The following is a 14,847-nucleotide window of genomic DNA, read 5'->3' on the forward strand; positions in this document are numbered from 1 at the left end:
TTTGCTCACATACACCATATAGGCTGTCCCTACCCTGGCCTCGTTTCCTCTCCAATTGTTGTTCCTCATTATATAGCAGGTCTGCAGTCAATGGAAGACCACTGATTATTATCACTCAATATGGCACCCTCAGTCCCCTCATCCTATCGCCCGCGCAAGAAGAGAAAGCCCGCCGCGCTCTTCGCCGGCTCGAACAACTCACTCACAATAGACGCAGGGGAGGGGAAAGCTGCGCCTGCGTTTCCCTTAGTATCATTTTTATGGGGAGCTCGGGCTGGGGTGTCCCAATGGCTCGTTCTTCCTCTCATACTGATGACAGTGGGCCTGTTTCGCTGGGCTGTCAGTCTGTGGGGTTATTCAGGTAAGCATACCATTGAGTTGCTGTATAAATTCTTGTATGTATACTTGAGCTCATCATGCGAAGGCTTCAATACCCCTCCAATGTATGGTGACTTTGAAGCACAGCGTCACTGGATGGAGATAACCGTTCACCTGCCCCTGTCGAAGTGGTATACCTATGACCTACAGTATTGGGGACTTGATTATCCGCCATTGACAGCGTATCATAGCTGGCTGCTAGGAAAAATGTACGTTGGATTTGGCCAATTTACAGACTTAACCAGAAGTTTAATTTTTAAGCAGTGGCTCGGTTTTCGATCCCACTTTGTTCGCCTTGGATGACTCTCGTGGAACTGAGGGCCCTCTTTTGAAAGTTTTCATGCGTGCAACGGTGATTGTGTCTGAGTACCTCGTATATATCCCGGCTATTGTCACTTTCCTGCGACGTTACACCCGGATGCAAGCGGTACCCGTATGGTCCTCGTCCATCGCACTCAGCGCCATCCTTCTACAGCCAGCAACCATACTTATCGACCACGGCCACTTTCAGTATAATACTGTCATGCTGGGCTTATTTGTTGCGTCTTTGGATGCCATTATGGCAGGACGCATGCTTTGGGCGTGTATTTTCTTTGTTGGGGCTCTTGGGTTTAAGCAAATGGCTCTGTACTATGCTCCGGTTATGTTCGCATTCCTCCTTGGAATCTGCATCTTTCCGCGGATTCGGCTTGTCCGGCTTCTCTGCATAGCTCTCGTTACCATTGCTTCCTTTACCGCCCTCTTTCTTCCTCTGTTACTTGGGGCTACTAGCACCGAAGCTGGCAAACAGCCGGTCCCTGAGCCACCTTTGCTCCAGGCTTTTCCCGTCAGGTTGGACCATGGGTCATCATTATACCTGATTCTATTTCAATTGACACAGATAGTCCACAGGATTTTTCCATTCTCGCGAGGTCTCTTCGAGGACAAAGTGGCGAATGCGTGGTGCGCCATTCACACAGTCTACAAACTCCATCGTTTCGAGCCTGAATTGTTGAAGCGCGTATCACTTGGCGCTACCCTAGCATCCATCTTGGTACCGTGCGCCATTGTCTTCCGTCATCCGCGCGCTTCAATTCTGCTCCCCGCTTTTGCTACTGTCGGCTGGGGCTTTTTCCTTTTCTCTTTCCAGGTGCATGAGAAGAGCGTGTTGTTACCGTTACTTCCCATGACACTACTTATCGCTGGCGATGGAGGGCTCAATAAAGATACCCGGTCATGGGTTGGTTGGGCAAACATCCTTGGTTCCTGGACTCTATATCCCCTTCTCAAGCGCGATGGCCTCCAAGTGCCATATTTCGTGGTGACCTGCCTCTGGGCTTATCTATTAGGCCTTCCCCCAACATCGTGGCAGATCTACAGCCACCAGAGGCCGGTTGGGGAGGTAGAAGCGGATACTGAACCTCATGGTCTTACAAGACTATTACATTCTTTGTTCTATCTCGCAATGGTGGGATGGCATGTGTTGGAGGCTTTCATTCCTCCTCCTCCGGGCAAGCCAGATCTATGGGTTGTTCTCAATGTTCTCATTGGCGCTGGTGGCTTTGGGATTTCATACCTCTGGTGTTTGTGGAAGTTGGTCAGCGTATCCCTTCGGATCGATCTTAAAGTGGAGGATGCTCGGAAGAAGAACCAGTGAAACGTGGTCCGGCATGTATAGAATAAAACTCAGCGCACATTTGAAAGATGATACCCCATTTCCCAATATCAAGAATCGCCTGAAAGAACATCCTTTTATTCGTCTATTTCCCCGTTCTACTGCAAACTTAGTTAACAGACATATGAGCGGGAGAAGATTATTGCTACCAGATCAATGAGATGCGAAGTAATGTACATTTAAACCAGAAAAAGCCCATGAAACCCATGACCGTAACACCAAGCTGATGCCGCTGAGGCTCACCTCCAATCTATTGTATGCCGAAGGTATCCCCGCAACTCTAATATACAAACATAACTGCCATGGACTTCCTCGCACGAAGAGCGTCGCTTCCCTCCGTAAAGGATACAACCTAGACCTTGAAGCCGTACCCAGCCATGCAGGCCTTGTATTGCTCAATCATTGACTTGCACTCTTGCGTCGGGTCATCGGATTTGGAGAAGAGCATGCAATCATCTCGAGCTGTCTTCTCAGTTTTGCAAACGCAACACGGCTATTGCGATATTAGCTTCGGGGCGATAGTTGTCATGTCGCCTCGGTGAACGAACCTTGGGCTTTTCTGCCGGAGCTTCGTTTGCAACGGGAATGGGAGTCTTTTCAGCCGAAACTGAGGTCAGACCATTAGCAACTTAAAGTGCATCGACAAGCGGCAAGGCCGGGATATCGCAGGAAGGAGATCGGCTTACCGCTGGATGAACCAAAGAGCCACGACATTGTGCAGATATACTGTATTATAGCCAACGATAGCGAATAGCGAGAAGTCAGAAGGGATTCCGATTGTGTTTTTGAAGCTTTTCTCAAACGAAGGCGTGCTTGCTTATTAATAATGCGAACAATTCATGCTCCGGGCGAAAAACTGCGGAGATGGGCTTTACCGGCAACCGGAGCGGCGTCGGGAGTTCCCCTTATTCACATTAGTTTTTTGATCCGATTGTTGCTGTGGCTTCGGACAGTTCTTCTCCCCCATCAACAAGCCTTCTTTTTCAACCACACTCTCTAAACCTATTGATTCGCTTGCGACTATTGAGATTTATTATTGATAGTCTTAAGGATTCCCGTTTCCTTCTCTTTCATTCATTTATATTTGCGACTCATTTCCACCTCTCGAAAAGTTACCCCACCATGGCCCCTCCAAAGATCTTCTCGCTCGAGGGCAAGGGCCTGAAGTTGGACTCGGCCGCGGATATCGAGGCCCATATTCAACCTTTACTCGAGAGCACCGACTACACTGAAGTTCGCCTCGGAGGAAACACCTTGGGTGTTCCAGCGTCCGAACGTCTCGCCGCCGTCCTCTCTACACAAAAGAGCCTCGAGGTGGCTGAGCTCGCCGATATCTTCACCTCCCGTTTGCTTAGTGAAATCCCTGACGCCCTCACCTTCCTCCTTAATGCGCTCCTTGAAATTCCAACCCTTCACACAATAAACCTTTCCGATAATGCTTTCGGCGCGAACACCCAGAAACCCCTTGTCGACTTCCTTTCTCGCCACATCCCTCTCCGCCATCTAGTCCTGAACAACAATGGCATGGGCCCCGAAGCGGGGTCAAACATCGCCAAGGCTCTTACTGAGCTTGCGCAGCGCAAGGAGGAGGCGCGTAGTGGTGGAAAGGAAGTTCCTCTGCTGGAGAGCATTGTCTGTGGGCGCAACCGCTTGGAAAATGGCAGTATGGCGGCTTGGGCGCACGCGTACAAAGCTCATGCGGCTGGTATTCGGTCGGTGAAGATGACTCAGAACGGAATCCGTCAAGAAGGTATCTCTCACCTGCTGAAGGAGGGTCTTTCTCACGCTAGCGCTCTCGAGGTTCTCGACCTGCAGGATAACACCTTCACTATCACCGGATCTACCGCTCTTGCTGGTGTGGTCGGTGGATGGCCATCCCTCCGCGAACTCGGTGTCGGTGACTGCTTGCTTTCTGCTCGCGGAGGTATAAAGCTTGCTCAAGCCCTTGCCAAGGCCAAGAACCAAAAGGTTGAGATTCTTCGCTTGCAGTACAACGATATTTCAGCAGAGGGTGTCAAGCAGTTCTTGCATGCTGCCAAGACGGCACTTCCGGCCCTGCGTCGCATTGAGCTGAACGGAAACAAGTTCCAGGAGGAGGATGTAAATGTGACCGAGCTTAGCGAATTATTGGAGTCTCGCAAAGAAGAACACGGCAAGGATGATGACCCTGAGGATATGTGGGGCATTGACGAACTTGACGAACTAGAGAGTGAGGATGAAGAGGAGGAAGAAGAAGAGGAAGAGGAAGAAGAGGAGGAGGAAGAGGAACAAAAGGCCGAAAAGGTTGTCAAAGATGCTGAAATTGCGGAGAACGAGAAGGTTGCTCAAGCGCAGGATAATGACGTCGACAAGCTTGCCGAGGCATTGGGAAAGACCGGTATCTAATCAAGAACCGGGCAGCCCGTCTGCTTATTGCACAACTCTGCGCCCCTTTCATCCTTACTTCCAATTGCGGCGGCATTAACCTCGTCAGAATGTGAATGCTGGGTGGCCCTGCTGTTGGACAGTTCGCCTCGCCAGCTCGCCTATACTTGGCTCACGGGAAAAACACTTCCTGCAAAAAACGCCCGCCCCAATTTTGCCGTCGAAATCCCGTCTTCCACGCACCCAATAGAGCGTCTGCACTATGTGCCTGTATCGCTCTGCTTTGGCTCACCATGAAGCCTTGAACAGTCCTGTACGCCCATTTTCTCATGAAATGGGATATTGCATAATCATTTAACCTTCTATCTGTGCCCCTACACAGCGTGTTATCAGCCCCAAGTTATGTATATAATTTTGAGAAGACAATAAACCAATGTGCATAGAAATAGAGTGTATTTTCTACCTATAGTATGGGGAAACCCTGGCTAGTCCCGGTTAGGTAGTTCGAGTCTTGGCAACGACGGAGCTCTTCTTCTGTCGCCATCTTGTCACTTCCACTCCGTCAACTCCAAAGTCTTTTTTTCCCACCATCTGACTTGCTCCGTGGGATCGCGCATTATAGTACGACAGGACGAGCGCGACCGACTATTTGCTTCTGAAAACTTCGCTTGTCACTTTCGGCTTCAGGGTATCGAGTCTTTTGCGCCCAGCCTAAGAGTGTGAGTATGTGGTTTTATGTTACTGCCGTACCTCCAGCGCATGTCCTTTATGGTTGTTTGTAGAGCCTGTGGTCCTTGAATTTCAGCCTGTCAAACTCGGAATTCCGCTCTTGGTCCTTTCGAATGCCAGAGTCAACGCTTAGCAAGCACGTGCTACTGTCTTGTGCGGGCTAGGAACTGCCGGGCTCGCGCAGCCATCGCGGGGAAACCACAGATATGAGAAACGAGTTTGTTTTCAGCATTATTACGCACTTTCTGTCTGTTGGCGCTTTGTCACAGCCGAAGCTCCCATGCTTCATGCACCTTGATTCCAACATATGCCCATTCACCCGCTCTGTCCTTGGCTAGACGTCATCTAATTGAACTAGTTTTGTGTTAGATTACCTCATTCTTTGACCATCATAACGATGGCGCTGGACGCGAAAGAGATCGAATTGAAAGCCAAAGCTCTCACGAAGGCTGCAACTCAGAATGAACCACCCGCCAATATAGTGTCGCTGTTGAAGGAATTACAACAAGGCGTCAAGGCCTCGGAAGACTTACTGCGGTCTACTCGCGTTGGTATCATAGTCAACAAATTCAAGCAACATAAAGCCCCAGAAGTCGCACGCTTATCGAGTGAGATTGTTTCCAAATGGCGGAACGAGGTCAATAAGCAGAAAGCGAGTGGCTCGGCTGGTGCTAGTCAACGATCAAGTGCCTCGCCGCGCCCCCCTCAGAACGGAACTGCTTCACCTGCCAGCGCGACTCCTTCCGACAAGGCCTCGAAGCTAGCCGTGCCGCCAGACAAGCGGACGTGGAAGGCGGATGGGATTGATATCAATCAGACGGGCAACCGAGCGCGTGATAACTGTATCGGACTCATGTATGATGGACTCTGCCTGCACTCAACGGAACCGCCGAAGGCCGTACTATCAAAGGCCGCAGCAGTCGAAGCGGCGGCATACGATGCCTACGGACCAGAAACGAAAGAACCCTACCGTACGAAGATCCGCAGTCTATTCCAGAATCTAAAGAACAAGTCCAATCCAACGCTTCGAGTTCGTGTTTTAAGCAACGAGGTCACCCCTGAACGATTCGTGAAAATGACACATGAGGAGCTCCGGTCCGACGAACAGCGCGAGAAAGATCGAAAGATCCAAAAGGAGAACATGGATAAGGCCATGGTGGCCCAGGCAGAGCGCAGCATTAGTACAAGCTTGCAATGCGGCAAATGCGGACAGCGCAAGGTGACCTATACCGAAGCGCAGACCCGCAGTGCAGACGAACCGATGACGCTGTTTTGCACATGCATGCATTGCGGAAAATCATGGCGCCAGTAATCCTTCTTCTACAATTCAACCTTTTTCTTTTCTATGTTTGCCCACCATATGTCCTGGATTATCACGGAGGCGCGGAGTTCAAGGGTCATTTCAAGGAGGGAGTCATTGCTGGTGGTTTGGGCAACGGCTGCGCGACCAGATTTTGTGTTCTTCATTATGATCATTGTCCGGCTCAGTTTGAGCCATTTGCTAGGTTGGTAGACACCAGGAAAGATTGCATTACCTTTCCAAAGCTATCACTACAATGGAAGTAGTAAAAGCGGACTGTTGGATGCTAGCTCAGGGATTCAGGCTTCTATTCAGATGTAAATTTCATTTCTCAGAAATCTGTAGGCAGAGCAGGGGAGGTTATCACAAAGGCAGGAGAGACGACCAGGTACGATCTAATGTTGCTATATCTACGTCATCCCAGTCCACACGATATAACCTGAGACTTCGGTTCATGCCTCTTCAAACACTAACCAACATATACCAATCGGTACCACTTGGAAAAAAAGAAAAAAGAAGGACACGACAAGAAAAAAAAAGCATAATGCCAAATTACTCGCGCGCCACTTTAACACACGCAACTCATCCCCTCCTTGACGCCTTCGCAACGTCCTCAGATCTCACCACCCTCCTAAACACTTTCACCACCATTCCACCACCCACAGTGCACGAATACGGCCTGCCACAGCTCGCCCCCTTTCTGGGCCGCACATTCACCGGCCGCGACCAGGTAGAAGAGTACTTTACCCTGCTCAACGAGCACCTGCGCATCGAGAGCATGCGGTTCGAGGACGAGAAGGAGTGGGCTGTTGATCTTGAGACAGGGATTGTTTGTTTAAAGGGGCATGCGAGGTTTGTGAGTAAAGAAAGCGAGGAAGGGTGGGATGAGGTGTTTATTTACCGGATTGGGTTGGTGGAGGACGAGGAAATAAAGGAGGTGAAAGTTCGGAATTATGAGGTTTGGGCGGACACGGGAGCGGCTTATTTGGCTGCAAAGGGGGAGTTGAAGAGATTGTCTTGAGAGTTTAAGAGCCTGTTGTTGCTACTGTTGCTATGTACGGTATTAACAGTTGATGGCTAGCTATGCGTGCCAGTCAATCCAGCCGATATTGTTGGGCTTCCCGTCCGGCGACAAGAAGACCTTCGCGGGAGAATCATACGGCGCATATTCCTTGGCCGACAAGACAATTGATGCATTAGTCGAGGCGCGACCCGGGGCGTTGAACCCCGGCCCAAAGGTGCGATACTCGGCCATGAAAGTCTTGTTTGACAGACGGCTTACACCATCAACGACCCAATCGATGTACCCTTCAGGATCAATGCTAGCGTCCTCATAGGAACGAACGAAGATGGAGCGGTGTAGTTCATTCCAGGGCCTGCCGAGGGGGCAAGCACCGACGATTTCCGGGGCAATTGAGGCATTGGCGGCTCGCACGGATGAGTCGACGATGTAGACGCCGTATTTGTTCTCGAAGGTTGTGTTGGTACCCTTCCAGGCTGTGATGCCGCCGCCACAGTTGCGGAGGAGGATATCAGACGATTGAATCCAAGCTGTGCCGAACCCGTAGATGAAGTCAGTTTGACCGGCTATTATGCTCTTGTGGAAGTATGCGTTGCCGAGTTTGCCTACGTAGACCTACGATTGTCAGTTAATTTCGCAAGGAAGAGGTTAGGTAGACCTACAGTATCCTGGTAGGAATAGAACCCGCAATAGTAAAACCCGCCATTAGCCCGGCTGAAGCTGAGTGCATGTGCCGGACCGTCTGAATAGTCTGCCCAGGTGTTGGTAAAATCAATGTTGTATGCGCGAAAGTCGACAGAGCCAAAGGGAGTATCCTCAGGTACAGGGAACCCCGTGGGACCAGAACCAGTGTAACTCGCGTTCAGGGTAGGTGCGACAGTCAAGACGCTCCCGAAAACATTGTCAACACTCTGGCCCGTGCTGTCATGGTTGGCTTGTGCCCAGTTGATTGTCACCTGGTTCTTGGAGGCGTCGGTGACATGGTCTGTTTGGCCGAGCAGCGTGACTGGACCAGGACGGGTGACGTTGACTTGTTCCGTATATGTCCCTGCTAGGATCAGGATCGTCTGGCTGCTGTTATCGTGCGGCAGGGACTCAATTGCGGCTTGGACGGTTGAAAAGTCAGCCTTAGGGTCGGATGCAGATACAACGAGAGTGCCTTCGGGGCATGCTTTGCGCGATCTCTGGCAATTCCGATAGCGGCTCGAAGGGATGCCTGCTGCGCTGGCCAGGAGCACATTGAGAAGCAGGGAAGCCCAAGAGCGTAATTTCGGCATCGTGCTATATGGACTGATTGCTTGGATGAAACCATCTCAATGCCATGGCCATCAATGGCTCTTATACATATAGCTAGCTACCGTCCCCGGAAAATCTCCATCCATGAATCCGGGAGAAATGCGGGGGAAGCGGCAGGTTTTCGCGGGTGAGGAATTGACTGGCCTCCTAAGCATTGTTTAGTTGAATCAAGCATACGAAGCTCCGGAGTTGTATATGCCAACTAGAGCTCAGGATTTCTTCCAATGACAAAGGGCATCAGCTACCACGGAGGGATATAATCAGCCCATCCTCGGAAATATGAGCCAGCTGGGTTGACGGAAAAATCAAAGGACAGCAAGACGGAGAATTGGATCCCGCCTGTAGGGATTAGCAAGAACACGGTGCGGAGTACATGAAGACGGACTTACTGAACCCCAAACACATGGCATATACACAAAGCCGTTGTCATGAAGATGGGGAGCGGAGAAACGCTCCATAAACTAGCTGGCTGGGCTGGAATACATTACACAGGATGGTAATATTGAAGCTGAAGGCGTCTGTGCAGACAAGGAGGATCTCAACGATAAGAATAGATAAGAATATTCAAGCATGAGGCCAAGTTCAAGAACGAGAAATCGGTGCCTCAGGCCATGAAAGTCATCTCCTTTCAGTGTCCACTTCGAGCTTGTACGTATCTCATTTACTTTTTCCATTAGCAGAATCTATGACTACGACGAACGCGATAACCACCACTTCAAGTTTTCGCTATGATGCAAGTCATGATTGAGTATTAATACACGTTGCAGATATGCGATCCTCATCGAGTCGTCTCATCCCAAACATTCGTCATCAATAGTTCCAAACCATGGCCCACCAAGCTAGCGAGCTACGAAGCTGCGAAGCTGCGAAGCTGCAAAGTAATCGCCAATGAAGAGAGGTCAGTCACTCCGCGGAGCTTGAAGCAGGCTGACCGGCTAAAGCAGCACACGACAGGCGGTTGGCCTCGGAAAGCTGGCGGCTGGAGTCCTGAAACAAAGCTGGAGAAGTACGGAGAACAGGTACGAATCCAGTCTCGGTGAGAGTCCGACGAGTTACAGCGCGCCTCAAGCAACGCAACAGAGCGATGGACACGATGCTCACGATGGGGCTCCGCTGCTCCAGGCCGATCCGAATCAAACAAAAGGGGGCGAGTCGTCATAGGAGGAATCCGAAAGGTTGTGTGGGTTGTGGATACACTGGACGAAATTGCACTATTCCTTAGCGTCGCACTGTGCGCATGCGAACTTCCTCCACAAATCGAGGACGAGGCTGCAAGCGTCAGGCTCGGAGATGAGGGCCAAACTAGGCAGGTTTTTAGATCTGGAGACTTCAACGGCTTCCTGAGTCTGCCAACTCCATACCAAAGACAGTTGAGTCTGAAAGCTATCAGTTGAGAGGCTTTCTAATTCTGAAATCCTATGTCAATAGAAAGTAATTCTTGAACCCTTGATTCACTAAATTTATCACTATTAATCACATACATACATGTAAAGAAGAAAAAATTGACTCTATCAACTTAGAGCAAGGGTAATAGGGAGGAAAAAAAGTCTATAATACGGGTTAAAAAGCCAGGGTAACTGACTTATGCATGTATGAGCAAGTGATATCCAGATGATAGGAAATTAGAAAAGAATGATGAGCGAAAGCGTTTACTCATCGTCCTCAGGCTCAGCACGAGCGCCAAGGGTGTATCGTGACTTGCCGTTAGCATCAACTTCGTGTTCGATAGCCAGCTTAGAGAGGTGGTTAAGCAGGTTCTCGACCTTGGTGTCAACGACAGAGCGGTTCTTGCGGCCGAGGTTGTCAAGGGCAGGGATGATGGTGAGGAGGTAGTAGACCACAGCAATGATGATTGTGACACCAATCGAGTAAGCCCAGATAACAACGACGGTGACAATGTCGGTGTCGTTGTTGGTGGAGAAAGTGGCCTGGCTAGGGGGGCTGGTTTCAACGTAATCGCCGGCGAGCCAGCCGAAGACACAGAAGAGGGTGGCGAGGACATCGACAACGAAGATGGCACCAACCAGCTGCCACGAGGGCCAGGTCTTACCACCACGGGTGACGAAGATGAGCCAGTTCTCAGTAAGGGAGACTTCCAGGAAGAGCATGGGCTGAGGAGAACCAAAGTTCTGGATGATACCACCGTTCTCAAGGAAGAGAGAAGCACGCATGATCCAGGTACCAGCAGCAAGGAGAACACCAAGAACGACGGAGATAACCCAGATCTTGGGCAACTGCCACTCGACGGGACGAGCCTCAAAGTGAGCATTGTCGTAAGCGACGGCGATGGTGGCCAAGTCAGCAAACAGAGCAATGAAAACAATAAGGTCGGCCTTGATGGTCTCGTTGATGATGATCATGGAGGTGACGAGGTAAAGCTCAAGGTGGATACACAAAGCGATACGGTACTGGATGTACGCCTTCATACGCTGGAAGATCTGACGGGCAAGCTTGATAGCATCAACAATGGTGCTAAGACCGGGGGCGAGGAAGACAATGTCGGCAGCGGCCTGAGCGGCTTCAGTGGAACCCTCGACAGCAATACCACAGTCAGCCTTCTTAAGGGAAGGAGCATCGTTAACACCGTCACCAGTCATAGCAGTCAAATGACCACGCTGCTGAAGCATCTCGACGACCTGGTACTTGTGCTCGGGGAAAACTTCGGCGAAACCATCAGCCTTCTCAACGAGGTCGTGCTGGGCAGAGCCAGCAAGACCACCGTGGATAAGACGCTCAGAGTCGTAAACCTTAGTGCTGAGAGCAAGCATCTTGCAAGTTTCCTTGGCAATGGCAAGCGCATCACCAGTCAACATCTTGACGGAGAGACCGAGATGCTGAGCTTCGGCAATGGTGTGGGCAGTGTCCTCACGAGGGGGGTCGAACATGGGGTACATGCCGAGCAATTGCCAGGGCTCACCCTCCTTCTGGACGGCGACACCAAGAGAACGGAAACCACGGCGAGCGAACTCGGAAGCCTTCTCACGGAACTTCTGAGCCTCCTCCGGGGAGCACTCAGACATGGCAAGGATAGCCTTGGGGGCACCCTTGGCACAGGTGTAGCGGACACCGTCGCAGGTACAGATGGTAGTAATACGCTTAGAGACAGGATCGAAAGGAGTGTACTTCTCGGTAACCCAGTTCCGAGCAAGGATCTCACGCGCCTTGGGGTAGCGGCGAAGAGTAAGGATCGTAACTTTGTCGATGGGGTCGAGGTTCTTGACGTTGTGGTTGGAGGCAATGGCAGCAACAGCCATCATCCAGTTCACATCCACACCTTCATTGACGTAGGGCTCACGGATAGAGAGCTGGTTAGCGGTAAGGGTACCGGTCTTATCAGAGCAGAGAATGTCGACACCAGCAAGAGACTCGATAGCAGTGAGCTTCTGGACAATGGCCTTCTGCTCGGCAAGATAAGCAGCACCGACAGCGAGGGTGGTGGTTGTGACAACGGGAAGACCGACGGGGACACCGATAATAAGAAGAATCAAAGTCCAGTGAAGGAGAGTGTTGTCAGAGTGCTCGGGAGTGGCGATCTTCAGGTGACGGTAGAAACCACCAATCCAGGCAGCGAGGATCCAGAACATGACCAGAACAAGCAGGGAGGTACCGATGTTGTCCATGACAGCCTTGAAGTGACCCTGGTCCTGAGCGCCCTGAACGAGAGCAGCGGTCTTACCAACAAAAGAGTGCTTAGCCGTAGCAGTAACGATGGCGTAGGCCTTTCCACGCTTGCAACCAGTGGTGTAGTAGCAGGTGTCAGCCATGTACTTGTCGACAGCGAGAGATTCACCAGTGATGGCGGACTGGTCGACGGCAACGAGTGAAACACCAAGGCGCGCCTCAATGCCATGGTCGTCGTCATCATCATCGTTCTCTTTAAGGGTGTCATCGTTGGCAGTGGCGAGGTATTCCTTGTAGGTCTCGTAGGTCTCGGGCTTGTCGTAGTCGCAGATGAGGCGAACATCGGCGGGCACGATAGTACCTTCCTCAATGACGACCTAATTAGGCGATGGCAGTTTAGCAAGGGGCCAGTATAATAGGGGAAAAGGACGAATTGGGCAACTCACGATATCACCAGTAACAAGTTCACGAGCAAGGATCTCCTGCTCCTGACCATCACGCTTGACAACAGCCTTCATGGCAATGTCACCCTTCAGACTAGCGACAACGTCGGCAGCCTGCTTTTCCTGGTACCAACCGACGACAGCGTTGAGCATAAGAATACCGATAATAACACCGAGATCAATCCAGTCACGAAGACCAGCAGCAAGGAGAACAGCCAATTCCATAACTAGATGGAAGCGGTTTCAGTTAGAACAATTCACATGGAAAACCGGCAGACCGGGCTACTCACCATAAAGAATAGGACCACGGAAGTAACCAATGAACTGGACGAAGAAGTTGGTCTTCTCGGTGGTCAACTCGTTCCAGCCACCACGCTTGCGGCGAGGCTCGATCTGGCTGGAAGGAAGACCGTTGAGATCGGTCTCGAGCCAGTCTTCAGGAGCAACGAAGCCCTCCTCGCCATTCTCACCACCAGCCTTGGCCCAGAACTTGTACCAGGGCTTCTTCTTCTGCTTCATGCTAAGAGCACCAGCACTAGAGGTCGATCCACGACGGTTGTCGCGAGCGGTCGAGATGTAGCGGTTGAGAGCGCCATATTCGTCAAGGCCAGCGCTATCGTTCATATCAGTGGGACGAGAATGGTCACCATTCTCGACGTCGGCAGCATAGGAAATCTTCCGCTCCGCCATTGTTGCTTCGGCTCACAAAGCCTCACGATCCAAACGATGAGAGCAGACGCAAACGATCAATGGCAGGAATGGCAAGAGTCGGACAATCCTATAAGAAGAAAAGAGAAAGAGAGAAAGAGGGAGGGGAGGAACAGCGAGAAGGGCAGGGAGAATGGACGCTTTAATACTGAGGGGGGGAGTATGGATTTCACGGGACCACCACGCAAACACGTCCTGAAGCTCCAACGGGCGGGCAACTTTCCCTGTGCGTAAGCCCACTTTTTTTTTCTTTTCTTTTTTCGAATTTTTGTTTCTGGTTTTATTTTTCCAGTTTTATTGAGGGGCGCTAGACGGAACAGGACTAGCGCGGCCGGAACTAGTGAGCCACTGATCTCAGGTCCTGTCCCTGACTCCCTGCCCTCTTCCACGCACACTCACACCACCGCTTAACGGCACGCATCATTACGCCGCCCTGTTGTCTTGTCCGTGGACTCGTAGTCCGACCCATGTGGGCCACTCAGGCCGAAAACAGTTTAGCTTCAAAGCTGGAAAAACTCTCCTCTTTCCCTTTGTTGACGGTGGATGCCTCTGGCTGGCACAATGATACGGCACCTCTCGCCGGTCGCTCTTCTTGTCGTGATCCTAGATGGGGTAATCCCTCCTGCCTTCTCCATCGTCACTTGGCGTCAATGACCGGCAGACGCGTGCCGAGTTTGCCCCCCTCCTTCTCCGGCTCCCAGACACTCTCCAGACTCAAGAGTCCAGCTTGAGACGAAGATGACTATTCGTCCAGCTTTGGTACGCCGCCCTACGATGAGGCAAATAAAAAAAAATCAGTGATCCTGCGGGCAATCCCGACGACCCGGGTTCAAGAGAATTTTCCGCCTCTTCCCGTTGCCTTCCCTGGGGCTGAAGTATGTCATACTTGTCAATCGAGTTGTCATGGTCGGTAAAAATACGGGATAAACGAGCATCTCCACGGGGAGTCCTGGGGGAGAAAGGCCGGAATTGGAGGTTCGATACGATACGTCCATTCATACCGCATCCAGAGCCCTTTTTGCCGCGAGCGGGCCGCCCTATAGTCTTCTTAGTGCAGCGCTCTTTTTTTTTCTATGCGCGATTTTCTGGTCTGGCCACGCGCAGGAAACGACGAGAGTGCACATAATAGTAATATCACTAAACACCTTGAGAATTATACGATCATAATTGCGAGTCTGCGACTCGCTCGATGCCGAGTGAAACTGCGTTTTGCGACCAGAAACGAGGCGACTGACTTTGGACAAGACAATGACAAGAAACACTATTGACCCTACTGTCAATCATTATTCGGTCACCCTGTCTCACCATTTCCTCGCCGTGGCTCTTGAATTTG

At 51.1% G+C, this 14,847-nt stretch overlaps 7 protein-coding genes across 7 annotated transcripts; 4 read left to right on the forward strand and 3 right to left on the reverse strand.

Annotated features, from left to right (window-relative positions):
• Positions 1 to 22: 22 nt before the first annotated feature.
• On the forward strand, positions 23 to 2,165 carry BDW70DRAFT_130048 (dolichyl-P-Glc:Man(9)GlcNAc(2)-PP-dolichol alpha-1,3-glucosyltransferase ALG6). The gene is made up of 3 exons (XM_073735735.1): positions 23 to 361; positions 425 to 587; positions 643 to 2,165. Exons 1-3 carry the CDS (start codon positions 121 to 123, stop codon positions 2,012 to 2,014), a joined length of 1,776 nt encoding a protein of 591 aa, XP_073599242.1. The 5' UTR covers positions 23 to 120; the 3' UTR covers positions 2,015 to 2,165.
• BDW70DRAFT_130050 (copper metallochaperone COX17) lies at positions 2,158 to 2,830 on the reverse strand. Its single transcript, XM_073735736.1, has 3 exons — positions 2,719 to 2,830; positions 2,581 to 2,639; positions 2,158 to 2,525 (listed from the first exon to the last, which is right to left on the reverse strand). The coding sequence occupies exons 1-3, from the start codon at positions 2,744 to 2,746 to the stop codon at positions 2,385 to 2,387; spliced, it is 228 nt and encodes a 75-aa protein (XP_073599243.1). The 5' UTR covers positions 2,747 to 2,830; the 3' UTR covers positions 2,158 to 2,384.
• Positions 2,831 to 2,997: 167 nt separating this feature from the next.
• On the forward strand, positions 2,998 to 4,849 carry BDW70DRAFT_130051 (GTPase-activating protein RNA1). Its single transcript, XM_073735737.1, has one exon. It carries the CDS (start codon positions 3,155 to 3,157, stop codon positions 4,415 to 4,417), a length of 1,263 nt encoding a protein of 420 aa, XP_073599244.1. The 5' UTR covers positions 2,998 to 3,154; the 3' UTR covers positions 4,418 to 4,849.
• A 127-nt stretch (positions 4,850 to 4,976) lies between these two features.
• BDW70DRAFT_130052 (transcription elongation factor DST1) lies at positions 4,977 to 6,739 on the forward strand. The gene is made up of 2 exons (XM_073735738.1): positions 4,977 to 5,115; positions 5,484 to 6,739. The coding sequence occupies exon 2, from the start codon at positions 5,523 to 5,525 to the stop codon at positions 6,435 to 6,437; it is 915 nt and encodes a 304-aa protein (XP_073599245.1). The 5' UTR covers positions 4,977 to 5,115; positions 5,484 to 5,522; the 3' UTR covers positions 6,438 to 6,739.
• Positions 6,740 to 6,969: 230 nt separating this feature from the next.
• Positions 6,970 to 7,446, forward strand: BDW70DRAFT_157084 (uncharacterized protein; the record flags this gene model as incomplete). The annotated part of the gene is made up of 1 exon (XM_073740287.1): positions 6,970 to 7,446. The coding sequence occupies one exon, from the start codon at positions 6,970 to 6,972 to the stop codon at positions 7,444 to 7,446; it is 477 nt and encodes a 158-aa protein (XP_073599246.1).
• A 60-nt stretch (positions 7,447 to 7,506) lies between these two features.
• On the reverse strand, positions 7,507 to 8,723 carry BDW70DRAFT_157085 (putative pectin methylesterase; the record flags this gene model as incomplete). The annotated part of the gene is made up of 2 exons (XM_073740288.1): positions 7,507 to 8,061; positions 8,109 to 8,723. The coding sequence occupies 2 exons, from the start codon at positions 8,721 to 8,723 to the stop codon at positions 7,507 to 7,509; spliced, it is 1,170 nt and encodes a 389-aa protein (XP_073599247.1).
• Positions 8,724 to 10,146: 1,423 nt separating this feature from the next.
• BDW70DRAFT_110404 (plasma-membrane proton-efflux P-type ATPase) lies at positions 10,147 to 13,755 on the reverse strand. Its single transcript, XM_073734520.1, has 3 exons — positions 13,097 to 13,755; positions 12,810 to 13,033; positions 10,147 to 12,740 (listed from the first exon to the last, which is right to left on the reverse strand). The coding sequence occupies exons 1-3, from the start codon at positions 13,494 to 13,496 to the stop codon at positions 10,392 to 10,394; spliced, it is 2,973 nt and encodes a 990-aa protein (XP_073599248.1). The 5' UTR covers positions 13,497 to 13,755; the 3' UTR covers positions 10,147 to 10,391.
• Between the last annotated feature and the right edge of the window lie 1,092 nt (positions 13,756 to 14,847).

Source organism: Aspergillus foveolatus, assembly GCF_047715535.1.
Source record: "Aspergillus foveolatus strain CBS 279.81 unplaced genomic scaffold BDW70scaffold_7, whole genome shotgun sequence".
Taxonomy (NCBI): Eukaryota; Fungi; Ascomycota; class Eurotiomycetes; order Eurotiales; family Aspergillaceae; genus Aspergillus; species Aspergillus foveolatus.

Bases quoted from the DNA above. Each gene is read 5' to 3' on its own strand.
- BDW70DRAFT_130048 (XM_073735735.1), top strand. From the start codon at position 121: ATGGCACCCTCAGTCCCCTCATCCTATCGCCCGCGCAAGAAGAGAAAG. The intron at 362-424 runs GTAAGCATACCA...CATCATGCGAAG, and splicing joins CAGTCTGTGGGGTTATTCAG to GCTTCAATACCCCTCCAATG. The intron at 588-642 runs GTACGTTGGATT...ATTTTTAAGCAG, and splicing joins AGCTGGCTGCTAGGAAAAAT to TGGCTCGGTTTTCGATCCCA.
- BDW70DRAFT_130050 (XM_073735736.1), bottom strand. From the start codon at position 2,746: ATGTCGTGGCTCTTTGGTTCATCCAGCG. The intron at 2,640-2,718 runs GTAAGCCGATCT...GTCTGACCTCAG, and splicing joins GCTCTTTGGTTCATCCAGCG to TTTCGGCTGAAAAGACTCCC. The intron at 2,526-2,580 runs GTTCGTTCACCG...ATATCGCAATAG, and splicing joins CTCCGGCAGAAAAGCCCAAG to CCGTGTTGCGTTTGCAAAAC.
- BDW70DRAFT_130051 (XM_073735737.1), top strand. From the start codon at position 3,155: ATGGCCCCTCCAAAGATCTTCTCGCTCGAGGGCAAGGGCCTGAAGTTG.
- BDW70DRAFT_130052 (XM_073735738.1), top strand. From the start codon at position 5,523: ATGGCGCTGGACGCGAAAGAGATCGAATTGAAAGCCAAAGCTCTCACG.
- BDW70DRAFT_110404 (XM_073734520.1), bottom strand. From the start codon at position 13,496: ATGGCGGAGCGGAAGATTTCCTATGCTGCCGACGTCGAGAATGGTGAC. The intron at 13,034-13,096 runs GTGAGTAGCCCG...GCTTCCATCTAG, and splicing joins CCGTGGTCCTATTCTTTATG to TTATGGAATTGGCTGTTCTC. The intron at 12,741-12,809 runs GTGAGTTGCCCA...TCGCCTAATTAG, and splicing joins AACTTGTTACTGGTGATATC to GTCGTCATTGAGGAAGGTAC.